At 50.1% G+C, this 15,565-nt stretch overlaps 1 protein-coding gene across 3 annotated transcripts in view; it reads left to right on the top strand.

Annotated features, from left to right (window-relative positions):
* Nucleotides 1–15,565, top strand: part of STS (steroid sulfatase) — a 152,160-nt gene that overhangs the window by 124,222 nt on the left and 12,373 nt on the right. For all 3 annotated transcript variants that reach the window (XM_047715077.1, XM_047715078.1, XM_047715079.1), the window contains 2 exons: nt 7,779–7,938; nt 13,637–13,758. In XM_047715077.1, coding sequence (XP_047571033.1) covers nt 7,779–7,938; nt 13,637–13,758 — 282 coding nt within the window. The remainder of the gene's footprint in view (nt 1–7,778; nt 7,939–13,636; nt 13,759–15,565) is intronic.

The raw sequence follows: 15,565 nt of genomic DNA, 5'->3' as shown, positions 1-15,565 counted from the left end.
ACACAACCACACTCATTCCTTGATGTGATGCCTCAAGAGAGGATACCAGAAGTGAGTGTTGGGAAACGAGTTACGTAGCACTTGAGAGATGTTGACCAACACCTACACAGATGACTTAGCAGATGGATGTCATGTTCCTGAAGTTGTTCCTCTTACCTTTTCAAACTGTGTCAGTTCATTTTAAGGGTGTTTTCCAGTGTTTTACCCCTCCTTTGAGCACAGACATCTGGACACTGTTTGGTCTTTATTTTGCCCTCAGCATAGGTTGATAGAACGCAGATCATTATTCTATCATCTCTCGCGTCTGGGTTGGATTAATGAAAGAGAGAGTAAAGTATAGCCTCTTGGGTGAGAAAGTGTTGAATGCAGATGGCACCCTTCCTACACATCCCCGTGGCTCGCATCCATCCGGAGAAGCCATGTTGTGCAAGACAGGGAGATGCCCAACAGGAGAAAAATGGCCACGAGAGTATTTCCTAAAACTCTACACCCAGACCCAGCATAAGAATGAGTGGCACCTGCTCTCGTCACTGGAAGTGATTTGACCTGACAGGTGGCAGCATTAGAAAAGACCGAAATCGAAGCCTGGTTTGGAAGCAGCTGTTCCTTGCAAGTCTCATAGGAAATGTAGAATTTTCTCTGCACTCGCCTGGAGAGACTAACATGCTCAGCCTTCGTACCTCTGTGACTTTCCATCATGGCAAAGCACCATTTTGATGTGAGACGTGTGACTTTGACAATTATTTGACAATTCCTTGGTCAAATTTTAAATTTAGACCTTGTTCCTTTTCTCTGCTCACACATTTTCAGGGAAAAAAAAAAAATCCAGATTTCTTACCGTGTTGGTCTTTTTTTGTCCTATAAGCTGCTTCCAACTTTCCTGTGTTTAGTTCTCCCTCACAGCCCAAATCAAGCCTCTGTTGAGTCAGGGCCGGTATTCTGAGGGAGCCCCCCTGTGCTGTTGACTCCCAGTCAGAAGGATCTGTGAGCCGTCCTTGAGAACGTGGAGTTTCCGGGGAGTGAGATCCTTGTCTGTACAGCATTGCGTTCCCTGTGGGATTCTGAAAATTAGGAAGAGCTAGGGTTTGGGAGCTGTAGCCGGTGCTATCGCTTACTTGCCCCATCACGCTGGGCAGAGCTTTGCCAGCTGTGAGATCGGGGACCTGTGTGGCCGAGGGCAGTGGGGAGGGAATGAGTTAACATCTGCAAGGAGCTTGAATCGTTCCTGGAACCTGGGGCACTCCGTCATTACTCCTGGTGTTTCTAAGTCATTGCTTCATAAATAATGGCGCTCCGCGTTGGAGCTCCTGTGAGCAGTTCCTGGGAGGGGAGCAGTGTGTGCTGTCCTTTTTAAGCCCGATGGGTGCCGTTGGCACATGGCCCTTCTCAGAGAACACGGCAGGAGGAATGCGTCTCCGAGTTACACCATCTGACAAATAAGGATATTTGCTCATGCCTGGAAATGTGTGATCATACTTTATCAAACATGTTGTTCCCTGGGGAGAGTGCGCACGGATGTGTTTATCATCTGTTAAAAATTTTTTAAGTATTTTCTTCTTTTACCGTTCTTGTTGTAAAAAACACTCCTTTTACAGCTTTAGAAAGTTGGGCGACATTCTGTTTATTGATCTATGTCTCTGGTTTCTGAATATAAATTCGGAACCGTAAGATGTGAGACTTAGGGGTCCATATTTTCCCGACAGTGTAATAGCTCATCTGGACTAGGAGGGTGTGTCTCCTGAAAAGTAGCTGGGGATGACAGCGTCCCTGGTCCTGCCATCCCGTGCATGCACGGTCTCAGGGGGTGGCTGGGTTTGGGGGATGCACCCCACGGGCTCCCAAGGAAGTCTCATGCCTTCCTCGAGGGTGCTTTGAGCATCATACCTGAGCACAGGCAAGCCCCTTCCCTGTACCCACATGGAGTTCTTGCTGTCAGGGAGCTGTTTGTGGCTTGGAACTCTCTAGGGCATCTTGAATGTCTATTAAGGTGTGATCTCTCGAGGTCTTTGGTGGAGTGTTGTTTTGTTGACAAAGCAGTTCTATGTCTCAGAGACTTTTATGCCATCACCTGGAGGCCTAAGACCTCAGCAAAGCTCCTAGAGCAGAACAGATCCCTGATGTTTGAGTCCTGATAGATACGTGCCTTTGATGAGCCTGTGGATTTCTATGGCAGTGTCTACGGTGGGTGTGTGTGTGTGTGTGTGTGTGTGTGGTAGTGTGTGTGTGTGTGTGTGCGTGCACGCGCACGCATGCCTAGAGAAAAGGAAAGGCATTTATAGAAATGGTAACAGAGATGCAAAAACTATGGTAAGACTGAGTCTCATTAACAAAAGGAAAGCAAGTATTTCCATTCCTGTTTTTTTCAGCTTTTCTAAAGTATAAGTAATAAAAATTGTACACATTTGAGATACACAATTTGATGTTGGAGTGTATGTATGCATTGTGAAATGATTGCCACAGTCAAGTTAGTTAATTTAACGAACGAACACTTCACAAGTTACCATTTTTTGTCTCTTTTGTTGTTGTTGTTGTGCTGAGAACACTTGAGACATATGTTCTCAACTCATGTCACGGATACAATGACACAGTGTAGCGTGTTTAACTGCAGTCATCTTGTTACACATTAGGTCCCGGAACTGATTCATCTTGCATAACTGAAACTTTGTATCCTTTGACCAGTATCCCCCCCCAGTTTCCCAGCCCCCTGCTGGTGGCAGCCGCGAGCCTACTCTCTGCTCCCCATTCCTCCCGTACCTGAGATCCCACAGTATTCATCGTTCTGTGTCTGGTGTATTTTACTGAGCGTGATGCTGTCCAGGTTCACCTGTGTTGTTTCCAAAGGCAGGACCTCCTTCTTTCTATACCTGGAATAGGCATATCAACTGTATGTGTGTATATGTCATCTCAATTTTCTTTATGCATTCGTCTGTTGACAGACATGTATTTCCATATCTTTGCGGTTGTGACAAAAGATAAGTGTCGGTGAGGATGTGGATAAAAGGCGACCCTCGTGCACTCTTGATGGGAAAATGCAAAATGGTGCAGCCACTCTGGGAAACAGGGTAGAGGTTCCTCAGGAGATTAAAAACAGAACTTCCGTTTGGTCCCACAGTCCCAGTTCCAGGTACATGTCCAAAGGGAATGAAGTCAGAATCTTGAAGAGATGTCTGTGCCCCATGTTCATGGCAGTCCTATTCTAAGACAGGGGAGCTCTAGCCAAGACAGGGGAAGTTTGGCCCATCTCAGTCCCGCTCACATGTGGATTTGCCGCTGCCGTCCCTTTACTTTCACCCGGGGAGCCCTGGGAGATTGTCCTCGGACACTGCCTTTTTCCTTAAGGAAGATGCATCTATTGACTGTTGAGAAGGTAAAAGAAGGTGCTCAGTGTCCCTCTTGTTTCTTAAACGTTCAGTTTAGAGTTATCTTTCTGCATTTCTAAATCCAGCCCACCTGTGGTCCTCTTCCAGCCGTACACAGGCGAGCCAGCCCCGGCTGTCTCCTGCAGCAGAGATGAGGTGGGATTGAGGAATCGTGCAAATGCACAGACCTCAGTGTGGAACCAGGCTGGATTTGTATGTGTGCTCTGGCTCACCAGATCAGTGACCCTCAGTATGTAACTTTGGTCATCCCCCTCAGGTGTAGGGATGGGTAGCCCCCATCTAGAAATTGTACAGTGACTATAGCACCACTGTGCGGGGTAGGTGTAATGATTTAATGAAATGAGATGCATATTATAGGCCATCCGACTTTGCTTCTATAGATGGGAAGACGTCGTAGAGCCCTTGTGAGGTCGATGTAAGGATTTAGTGAATGAAATGCATATCCTACTACATATCCCATAGTACATGATCAATTAAATGTGAGCCATTAGAAACAGTACATATGGGGTGCCCCGGGGGGCTCAGACAGTTAAGCCAATGACTTTGGCTCAGGTCTTGGAATCAAGACCCGCATTAGAGTCCCAGCTCAGCCCAGAGTCTGCTTGTCCCTTTCGGTCTGCCCCTCTCCACCACTTGCTCTCTCTCTCAAATAAAGAAATAAAAAATGAAACCCCCCTACATGTAAAACCCCGTGAAGTAATTCATATTGTTTTCCCTAAGGTGATGTAGAGGATGCCAAGTGCTTAGTCAACGGGGGGAACACACAAATACCATCTCTATTTAGGATAGCTTTTACTTTGGAATCAGTACAGCTTAACAGAATTACGGAGCTATGAAAGGTACCTACTGCTTTCCCTGCACCCAGCTTCCTGCAGTGTCAACTCTCTGCATAACCACGATTACTTATCGAGAGACTAACCTTGGAACATCGCCTTTGACTGAGCTACACGTTTTCCACTAATGCACTCTTTCATTCCAGAATCCCATCTGCAACACCACCTTGTACCCGGATGATACATTCTTAAAGGATTCTTTTTCATTATTGTGGTATTTTGGTCTACTTTCTGATTTATTTATTTTATTTTAGGTTAACCAGTGGGACAATAAATATCAACATCTTTATGTGATATAGCAAACTTCCTTTGTTGTTCATAAATTTAGAGTGAGGTTCCATGAACTCGATCTAGTAGAAGGATAGCCAGTGGCGTGTTTTATCAGCTTGATCCCGCAGAATGACAGACATCTGAAAATTATATGAGAGGTTCATCTAGAAGGACAGTTGTGTGCATCTACAAAGATATAGACATGTGCATACTCATCTCATAGAAGAATAAACACATGAAAATACTCTGAACTTGATCCCACAGGTGGATAAACAGACAAAAATTCTATGAGATTCATCTAGAAGGATAGCAGGCAAATATTCTATGAGTTTGAACTTGAAGAAGACTCAGAGTTAACTCTATGAGTTTGACCTAGTAGAATAGATTTTTAATCTAGTAGAATAATGGGTGAAATTTTGGTGAGGTTCATCTGGCAAAAGGAAAGCATGTGCATATCCTGTGAGTTAAATCTCACAGAAGGATAAACATGAAAAATCTATGAGTTTGATCCAGTAGGACAAGCAGGTGAAATAGTATGAGGTTCATCTAGTAGAAAGATTTGCATGTGCATAATCTTTGATCTCAAAGAATAAACAGATGGTAGTCTTTGAGTTTGATCTAGTAGATGAATAAGGAAGTTTAAATCCTGTGAGCTTGATCGAGTAGGAGGACACATAGATGAAAGCCTGTGACCTTGATCTAGGAGAGGGATAAGCAAGTTTAAATGCTGTGACCTTGACCCAGTAGGTGGACACATAGATGAAAGTCTATGACCTTGATCTCGTAGAGGGATAATCAAGTTTAAATCCTGTGAGCTTGACCCCATAGGAGGACACATAGATGAAAGTCTGTGACCTTGATCTAGTAGAGGGATAAGCAAGTTTAAATGCTGTGACCTTGACCCAGTAGGAGGACACGTAGATAAAAGTCTATGACTTGATCTAGTAGAGGGATAAGCAAGTTTAAATCCTGTGAGCTTGACCCTGTAGGAGGACACATAGATGAAAATCTGTGACCTTGATCTAGGAGAGGGATAAGCAAGTTTAAATCCTGTGAGCTTGACCCTGTAGGAGGACACGTAGATGAAGGTCTGTGAGCTTGATCTAGGAGGGAGATAGCAAGTTTAAATCTTGTGAGCTTGACCCAGTAGGAGGACACGTAGATGAAAGTCTATGAGCCTGATCTAGTAGAGGGATAAGGAAATTTAAATCCTGTGAGCATGATCTAGTGGAGGGATAAGCAAGTTTAAATCCCGTGAGCTTGATCTAGTAGGAGGACACGTAGATGAAAGTCTGTGAGTCTGATCTGGTAGAGGGATAAGCAAGTTTAAATTCTCTGAGTTTGGGTAAGCAGGTGAAAATCCCATTATCTCGATCTGGTGAAAGGGTAAACAGGTGCACCTTGGGCGTTTGATCGAGCAGACGGATAAGCAGGTGAAATGCCGTGAGCCTGATCTTGTAGACGAATGAGCAGGTGAAAGTTCTGTGTGCTCGATCTCACAGATGGATAATCAGACTAAGACAGACGTTGGGATTCCTCTCGTAGGTCACTCAGCTATGGACAGCTTGACTAAATGATGGCAAAGTCGTTGAACTTCCCTATTGTTTGATAGGATACCTGTGATGCGAGTGTGACAGTATTTGTCAGATAATTACCTTAAGATCCCATTGAAAAGGTTGAGCGCGATACTTTTGACTTCTCATGGAGGCCGTTATAGGAACTGCAGACTATAATATGAATTTTGGTGTGAATTTTCCGTGACGTCTGTATGTAGAAAACATCCAGTGCATGATGTTTAAAGATCTTATAAGAGGAGTTCAGGCTAACCGTCGTGGGCTACGGTTCATTCTGCAATGGTCAGAATTCAGGGTCATGGTCATAAAAGGCAGCATGACGAAGGGAAGCTTTGCTTCAGGACCCCTTGAATCTCTGTCTCTGGCAATCCATTTTTTAAGTTGCAAGGGCATTTGCAGCCTTCCTTAACCATGCATCGTTTTCCTGCATTCTCTCCCTGCCACACATCTGCGTTCTCCTTCAACTCTCTCCATTTCCCTCTTTATTTCATTCTTCTTCTAAAGCCTGAAAAGGTATTTTCAAGCAGCCGAACGTCCGTTCTCTGGCCTGGGGGGATCCAGCCCTGGGCTCTCCAAGCTCCTTGCCAGCAAGCCACTGCCCATGTCCCTCCAGGCGCATTCTCTGCAGGCCTTGGAGAGCATCTTTCCTGCAGAGCCCCTCCCCGCGGAGCCTAGCGTGCCATGCCATCCAGTCCCCTCACCCCTGCCGTGCTCTGCCTGCTTATAGTCAAGTGACCTCGAATGGACAAAGCTCGTTTCCTCAAGGAAACAGTAAGCTGTCCTGCTTGTAAAGTACAAGCATTGATGGAAACGGCCATCTCAGGGGCTCTCTGCTGTCCGGGCACTGCACTTGGCGATGGGGATAATCCCACAAAATACTCAGCCGACTGTGTTGGGGGTGTGAGGTACAGACCAGGAAACCGCAGAGCTGGAGTTTTCCTTTCCTATGGCTTCCTGGAGCTTTGGTCCCTCAAAACAACACAGATTGATTATGTTACAGTTCTGGAGTCCAGGGGTCTAAAATGGGTCCACCCATGTGAAAATGAAGGTGTTGACACAGCTGTGTGCCTTTGGGAAGGTTCCCGGGGAGACTGTGTTTCCAGATCTTTTCCAGTGTCTAGAGGCATTTGTATTCCTTGGTGCGGGCATCTTCTTCCATGTTCAAGCCCAGCCGAAAAGCCTCAGCGAGCCTCTCTGCCTTGATTCTGACTCTCCTGCCTCCCTCCTTCCCTTACAAGGACCCCTGTGATCACATCACACTGGTCCCACTCAAATAACCCAGGATCCTAAGCCCTTTGGCTAGGGAAGGTACCGAATCCCCAGGTTTTCAGGATGAAGACATGGACATTTTGGGGTGCCACTGCTTTGCCCATGACCACTAGCAAAACGTACAAATGGAATTTTAACTTGTGACTCCGTAGTCATCGACTGGAGTCCTTTCTTGCTTTGGGAGTTGGGTTTCCCGGGTGACAGCCGTAGCTCATGGCCACTGGGCACAGCTGGCATGTGCCGTGCACAGTAGGGAACACGTCGTATTTTTTTCCACCACTGTGAGTGCTGCCCTGTTCGCAGAGTTTTCAGTGAATCCATGTCATTAGAGCACTTTGTTCTTCCAAATCTCCAACTCCATGGTGGACATGGGAGAGCGTACTGAAATGAGCCTTAAACCAGGCTTTGAAAAGACATACATCTCCCTGCTGCCTCTGTGTTTGGTCTTCCAGGGGGAAAAGCAAACAACTGGGAAGGCGGTATCCGCGTCCCTGGCATTCTGCGCTGGCCGGGGGTGATCCAGGCTGGCCTGGAGATCGACGAGCCAACGAGCAACATGGACGTGTTTCCTACAGTGGCCAACCTCGCTGGATCGCCGCTGCCCGAGGACAGGTACTGTGGCTCACATGCACATGGGGTTGGTTTGTCTGCGTGACGCTGCGGCTGTCCATGGCCAGACTCGTCATCCATGTCCAGTTCGGGGACTGAGCGGTGCGGCCGCTGATGCGGAAACGCCATCTGTCCCGTTATCCCAGGAGGAAATCGGCGGCGAGGTGTGGTGTGCGTGCGTGGTCTGTGGCTCGCGTGAGCCTTGTGCTTTCAACCTCCCACCGATCCCGGGTCCTCTGGCTGTCACAGGGCAGCTGGGCAGCCGCCTCTGTGACCCACAGTGCCTGGCTTCCCAACCTCTGCCTGGGGTCGCTCTCAGCGGCTGTTTCCTGCGGCAGCGAGGAAGGCAGCCGGTTCCCCCGTTAACGGCCCTCGCTCCCAGCGTGTCTTCAGTTAGCAAGTTCTCAATGAACCGTCTTTCCCGTACATTTAAATACTTCCTGGGACACGGCCGATGGTTTCTTCTTAAGTGTCGTTGCCAGTCTGAAGCGTTCTCAGTGAGGCGTGCTGATTAATTGTCTTCATTAGTACCGTGGCAGGCCGCGCGAATGTCATGCGGCGGGCACCAGAGCTTGAGTCAGGCCAGCCGCCCGCGAACGAAGAGGAAACGGGAAACCGGGGAGGCCAGGGAAGCCCCGTGTGAGCTCAGTGCCGGCTCGGGTTTGCTCCTGTCCCATCGCTTCTAAAATTGTTTTGTCGTTTATTCTTTGCAAGTTGTTGCTTTGGTGTATCTCGCCCCACGAGCTTGTACACACACGTGCACACACACGCACACACACGCCAGAGCCGAGGCAGCGTTGGACAGCTCAGCCCTGCGCCAACATTGTGGTCTCATCGCCCGTGTACATCTGCTGTGACTGACGAACCCAAAGACTTTTTGTTTATGTGGGTTCTGTCTGGCAACACTTACCATAGGAGCCTTCAAACCTAAAAACATTGTGAACACACAAGAGCCCCCAGCTGCGGACCGCGATGATGTCCTCTGCCGCCATGAGCGCAGGGAGATGGTGCTGTGCGCTCCTGCACGGGCTGTAGCTCATGTAGAGAGCATCTGGTCTTCTCGGGAAAACAGTGCTGGCCTTGTGGGACCCTTTGAAGGGTCTTGGGGGTCCCCATGGGTCTCTTGGTCCCAGTCTGAGGGCACCTGGTGCCATGCCTGAGAGCAGGGACCGTGCTTGGGTTCCGATCTTGGCTTCTGTGCTGGGTCCATGTTTCCCACCGTGGGCCTGTGTTCCTCGTCCGGAACGTGGCTTCCGTAAGGACGCCGACCCTGCAGGCTCCGTGGGAGGACTGACAGCGTGAGAGCATGGAAGCAGGTGAACCTTGTGGGGTTCCAGCCATACTGAGGGCGAAGGAGTACGTGGCTGGAGTTCTATCTTCTCCCACAGTCAGAGCGCATCCGCAATCCTAGAGTCCTGACGGGAGAGAGCTCGGTGGCATTGTAGTGTGCTCAGCCTTCGTCTTCGCTTCTTTGTAGTCATGATTGAACCACTTGGAAAAATCAAGAGTTCTGTATATGGGACATGTAGAATTAGCCCTAACCAGATCTTTTTTGTTGTTGCTTTGGTTTTTTGTTTTTGTTTTGTTTTGTTTCTTTTTACATACAAAACCCCATAAAAACTGGTTTTTTGTATTGGGTAAATCTGTGAAAATTGGAGTGTCTCCTGCAAAAATGCTTGTCATTTGTTGAGCCCAGCTCAAAGTTATGTTGTCTGCCTAGGGACAATTGCCCAACCCATCTTCACCCTGCTGATCCCAGCTCTGATCTCCAGAATCCTAACAGCTTGTTAGCAGGGCTCTCCAGCACTAAATATGTATGTATGTATGTATGTATGTGTGTGTGTATGTGTGTGTGTGTATATATATATATATATATATATAATTTTTTTTAACTTCAGTTAAAAAAAGATGGTCTCTAACAGAATTAGACAAGAGATAGCCTGTTTTTCTGTGCGTTTGTTTTTCTAAGCAACCTCAAGTACAGACAGATAATGTGGCCGCAGGAAGTCATAAAACGTTGCTCTATGTAAAGCCGGACATCTCACGCCCTGTCTCATCTGCCCTTGTTCCTACCCTTGGAGTAAAACTTCATCTTTCCTTAAGCAGCACACACACTGTCCAGGTCATTTCACGACTGACCTTTTCCTCTCAGCGCTCATAGTCTTAAAATCAGCAGTGCCTCTGCCTTCCCAGTATCTGTAAATGGGTTTCTGTTGTATTCGCGGAAAGAGAGGGGGAGGGAAAGGTCAGAGGCAAGGAGGAAAATCTGCTGAGGGGAATCTTGTCTCATGCCTCCTGCCCATGGCAGTTTGACGGTCATGCAGGTCCGTCTGTTTTCCTTCTGTGCGCCCAGTGAAGACGGAAGCGGCCTCTGTCTTCGGCACGCCCAAATTCGTTCACGCGGGAGCCGTGACCTTGGTAAGAACCCCTCGTTCGCAGTCGCGAAGATGGTTCTCATGGATCTCACTGACACGTGTAGACCCAGCTCGGGGCAGCGATGCTGGCTCGGGAGGCAGCTGACGGGCCCCAGAGAACGCCATGTCATCCTGGAGACGGCGCAGAGAAGGGCACGGAACTCGGCCTCCACATCCTTCGTGGAAATAGAATCAGTCCCACAGTATCTGATTTAAATCATGATACCAGCCAGGTCCAGAACACATCGCCATGTATGTGTTTGGGAGACGGGGAACATCCAACATGGCAATTCTCACCTGGGTGGTTCTGTCTCCCAGCGGCCGTGGACCGGGCCTTGGAGATATTTTTGATGGTCTTGACGCAGTGTCGCTGGCTTCCAAAGACCAGGGATGGCCCCAGACATCCTACAAGGCTCAAGACGGCTTCCCACAACCAAGAAAAATTCAGCCAATATGTTAGCAGTGCTGGGAGTTCCCAGATGCTGGTCTCAGGCTCCCCGTTGCTCTTTTACGGAAAATGTTATTATAACGCATTCATGTCGTCATTTTCAAGCACGTCCTGAGAATCACCTTTTACAGAAGGCGGAACACTTAGGTCTCCTCTCCCGTAAAGAAAATAAAATTAAAATGTGATTTTTTTCTTCACGTTAAGAAAAGAAATCAGTGCTTGAATGTTTGGTACCAGTTTTGTGCGATGAAGACGGGGGAATGACTTGATTCTCCTGTTTAATTTTGCTGCCCAGTCGCTAGGGAACTACAGAAGAGTAGGTGGTCGGAGTCCTGCAAATAAAACTACTTCCCCTGCGTTTTGGGGAGTAAAAGCTGGGACTCGTCCGGTACACACCGTCACGTACAAGCAACCTTGCGTGATGTTTGACTTAGCGAGTTGCAGGATTACAAAGGGAAGTGTGTTTTATGTTACAACCTTCTGGTTACTTGGGGTTTCCCTTCCTTTGGGAAAGATGAACGTACCTTCCCCCAAAAGTGTTTTCTTCGCTATTACTTTCTACATCGAAGAAATCACTTTATTTTCAATATCGCGCAGGTCACTCATGAACTTTGTGACCCAAATTAACCTCTTTGCAAGTCCCCCCATGTCGTCTGTTTTCCGTCGCCCGACCCGCAAAGCTTTCCTTTGTCGTATGATCCGCAAATCTGAGAGCCGGCCGGGTACAGGCAAGGACATCCGTGCAGACGGTTCCCTGGTTCAGAGATAAGACAGAAGCCAGGGGGAAATGAGACTTACTGGGGCCCCAGGAACGTCCCCAAAACGCGCTCTTTGCTGTGACGGGAAGGTCGTCTCCGTGGTACCAAAGCTGACCGGAGGTTCTGAAATGCACAGTGCTTGGACACGGATGTTTGACCTCGTGACTGTTGTTGTGGCACAGGAGCCCGCGGGGGAACATTCCTACCTCTCACTCCGCATGAAACAGCCTATCCGAGGAACAGGCATGTCACAGAATCCGGCGGACGCTGTGGAGGCATCCGTGCCGTTTCATAATGGGGCCCTGTGTGCCCACGTGCTCTGAGAACTTGAACGTGTCGGCAGGAAATGCCAGTGAAGGGGACTCTGGAGAGGACACAGCGATGCTTCGTGTCACGTCGAGAGAGCCTCGGCCACGGTCCCCCAGGTTGTGACGTCATGGGAACATTTCCGTGCGGGCAATGTTAGCGGTCGTGTGCTGTCTCTGGGTCACGGCCACAGCTCGCTGTGACTCGCACACGTGACTTAAAACCATCCCCAGGGTTCTGATGGCCCAGGCGCCCCTTGAAAGTTGAACACGTGCAGTGTCCCTCTCCATTTTTTATGGCAGAAACGAGCCCCGTATTGACAGGTCATATTTCTGTCGCTCTCGTCCACAGTGTCTTTCCGTGGTCGTGTGATTTGTGGCCCACTTCTAGGGAGAAGTACTTTCGGTGTAGGATATTAAAAAAAAAAAATGAGCTGTAGGTCTACATCCAAAGAACAAGGACATAGAGGTAGAGACCGTGTCCAGGAGATGAAGAAGAGAGTCTGTCCTGAGTGGTCCTGGACAGGCTCTCCATGTGAGGTGGTGGTCCCAGGAGGGGGTGGGGGTTGCAGTCCTCTGTCCCCTCCTCTGGGTCACTGTTTATCTCCCAGGGTTCTCCCCTTCAGACACTTAACACCGGCTCACTCTCGGGCAAGTACTCAGACTTGCATATTCGTATGGACGGGTTCTTTCTTGAACGGGATTTGAAAGGACCAAAGCACAATGACTGCCGTTTTGGGACAGAAAGAGCGTTTCAGAGAGCAAGCCGGTTCTCAACAGAAGCGTGTTTCTGCTTTGCTTCCATCTCCTCCTCTCATGGCGAATGGGAGCGCCACGGGAAGGGGGCCAAGGGTGCCTTTTGTTCTTATTTTTAACTCATGATAATAGAATATTTTCAGTCCGTGGGCTGCTGTGGAGCTCGTAATTAATAACGAGGAATGGGGCCAGAGAAGTGCTACTCAATGGGGCTGGAATTCTAGGACACGGGTTGTAGGGACTCCAGGATATTTAAACCTCACACAACGCTAACCCCAATGGTATAGCCCAGTCTGCCTTCTAGTTTCTAAATACCTCACGATAAGGAGTGACAGGAGATGGCGTGTTTTTTTGTTTGTTTTTTTTTTTTTTTAAGATTTTATTTTTTATTTATTTGACAGACAGAGATCACAAGTAGACAGAGAGGCAGGCAGAGAGAAAGGAAGGGAAGCAGGCTCCCTGCTTCACAGAGAGCCCGATGTGGGGCTCGATCCCAGGAACCTGGGATCATGACCTGAGCCGAAGGCAGAGGCTTTAACCCGCTGAGCCATCCAGGCGCCCCAAGAGGGCGTGTTTTTAATCAGAGGAAGAGAACCGTCAGGGGAATCCAGGTCTTTCCAAATCGCTCTCTGTGCCTCGTTTCGATGATGGGGCCTGGTGCTATCAATGATTTGGGTTGGTCTAGTGGCTGGTAACGTGTGTTTCCCTCAAGACCGGTCCCAATCCCATGACCTCAGGTAAGTCGTGTACGCTTTCTGGTTGACGTTACATGAACTCATCGCCCCAGGATGACAGTGGTCCCAGCTCATGGTGCAGGATTAAAGGAGTTTTTACGAGACCGGAATTGGCCCAGTGGGGTTGCATATGGCGCCTGAGAGGGGTCCGTGGGTGCTCTTTGTGCTAACGAGGAGACTGACTCATGCTGTCACGTATGGGAAGGACCACTCAAAGGTTGGGATGATTGAGCCCAAGAACGATGTGGCCGTTTCCCAGCTGACGCCTCCCTGGTTTGTCCCGCAGGATCATCGACGGACGGGACCTGATGCCGCTGCTTCAGGGGAAGACCCAACACTCCGATCACGAGTTTCTCTTCCATTACTGCAACTTCTACTTAAACGCTGTGCGCTGGCGCCCTCGGAACAGTGAGTAAAACACGCCTTTCCGTGCTTCTAAGACGTCCGCCATCGGTGCCGTGCAGGGAGATGAGATGGCGAGAGCTCTTTGCCCTGGAGAGGCCAGGGCACACCCCAATGGGTCACGGTGCTTTGCCTTGAGCTCCTCCTCCTGTCTTCTGTTGTTCCTTTTGGTCCCGCCACTCTCCAGGCACGACGTCAGCGGACCCTGGCCCTGACCCATGAGCTGCTCTTCCTCCTAGGCCGAGGAGGGCCCAGGTTGCGGCCGGGCATGGCAGCCCCCATCCTTCATGGCCCGCTGGCTGGCTGCCCGCCCAGCTTCTAGCCCGCAGGACGTGGTCCTTCGCAGGCTGACGTGCAGCGAAACCGGCACCTCTGCTCTCGGGGGCACGTGCCTTGTGTGTGTGGGTTGTCTGCTCGGAAGGACTCCCCTTCTCTTGCATTTCGGGGAAAGCTCAGCAGCTTCGCAGCGCCCGCCTCCCAGTGCCCGCGGCAATACAGGCCGTGCCCGCCGTCTAGCGCTCTGTGCCCTCCTGGAGCTTCGCGCTGTCCTGCGGAATGGCCCGTAGATGTGTGTGCCGCTCTCTCCCAAGTCTCGGCCGTGCCGGGGCAGAGCTGGATTCAGACCTTGCACGCTCAGTCCAGATGCCTCCGTGTCCCCGTACGGCCCCCACTGGGTGTCCTTAGTGCCATGCGCTTGGCCCGAATTGGCACGGAGTCCGGGTTTCCCTCCCACTTTGGGAATTGTGTTGGTCACGGGCGTGAAGGGGCAGAGGCAGCCGGGCGGTCGTCCTCGCTCTAGAGATAGGGTTTCGGTTTTGGTTTTTTTTTTTTTTTTTTTTCTTTCCCGGGTCTTTAAACTTAGAATCGCAGTGCTGCTCAGATCGCCACGAGGCGCGGGCGCTTGTGGAAAACGGTTTCTGCCAGCGCTGCCCGTGCGGCAGGTCCCTGTCGAGGAGGGTCTCTCCGTTTCCTCTTCAGACGTGGAGAAGGACTCCCCTTCTGGGCCTTGTGCTTTGGGTCCTGCTGCGGGAGGCTGGCTCTGCTGGACCTCCCACCCGAGGGCTCCCCGTTGAACTCGGGGTAACGTTCGTGCCGCTGTTCCACACCCCCAGCCCCCGCCGCGCACGCCGCCCATCTGCCGCGGGCTGGTTTCCAGAACAGCCTCGCCGCTCGGGTGAAAGTGGGAGATTTCAGCCGTCGCGTTCGCTGCAGGTACCCGAGCAGGCTGACGAGTCTCTGCCTGAAACCCGGGTGGCTTCCGTGCACGGTTCCCCAGCAGACAAATAGGACAGAAGCGTGAGTTCAGGGTTTCGGGCCAGGAGCGTTCTGTTCCCTGATCTCGCCAGGGAGTCTCTCGTTCCAGACGTCCGTAGGGATGCGCTCTCTAGTTCAGATGGATGGAAACGGTCAGCGTAGCCGGCAAAGGCCTGGGGCGCGGGTCCTCCTTCCCAGTCGTGTTTATAGGGAGTCTTGAAGCACAGAAGGAGGTTTTTGGGACTCCTGGCTGGTGAAACAAATGTGGTAGCCTGTCCCGAACCTCACAGAACTGCATTTCCCTAAAGCTGGCACCCTGCCCCGCACCGCCATCGCCCGCGGTCGGAGGAGCCAGAAGGAATATATGGGTTCAGGGGCTATAGACGCGCTCGCTATGGAGGACAGACAGACACACAGAGACAGACAGAAAGTAGGAGTGTGTGAGAAAAACGAGACCCAGATTCCGACGGGCAGCTGGGATGAACTGTGCTGCTCAGACACGCCCCAGTGACATTTCCTTCCGTTGTGTGACCCTTGAACGTCTGCTGTAGGAAAGGAG

This window comes from Lutra lutra, chromosome X, assembly GCF_902655055.1.
Source record: "Lutra lutra chromosome X, mLutLut1.2, whole genome shotgun sequence".
Classification (NCBI taxonomy): Eukaryota; Metazoa; Chordata; class Mammalia; order Carnivora; family Mustelidae; genus Lutra; species Lutra lutra.
Note: the sequence above shows the minus strand (reverse complement) of the source record. Positions and strands in the feature narration are given on the sequence as shown.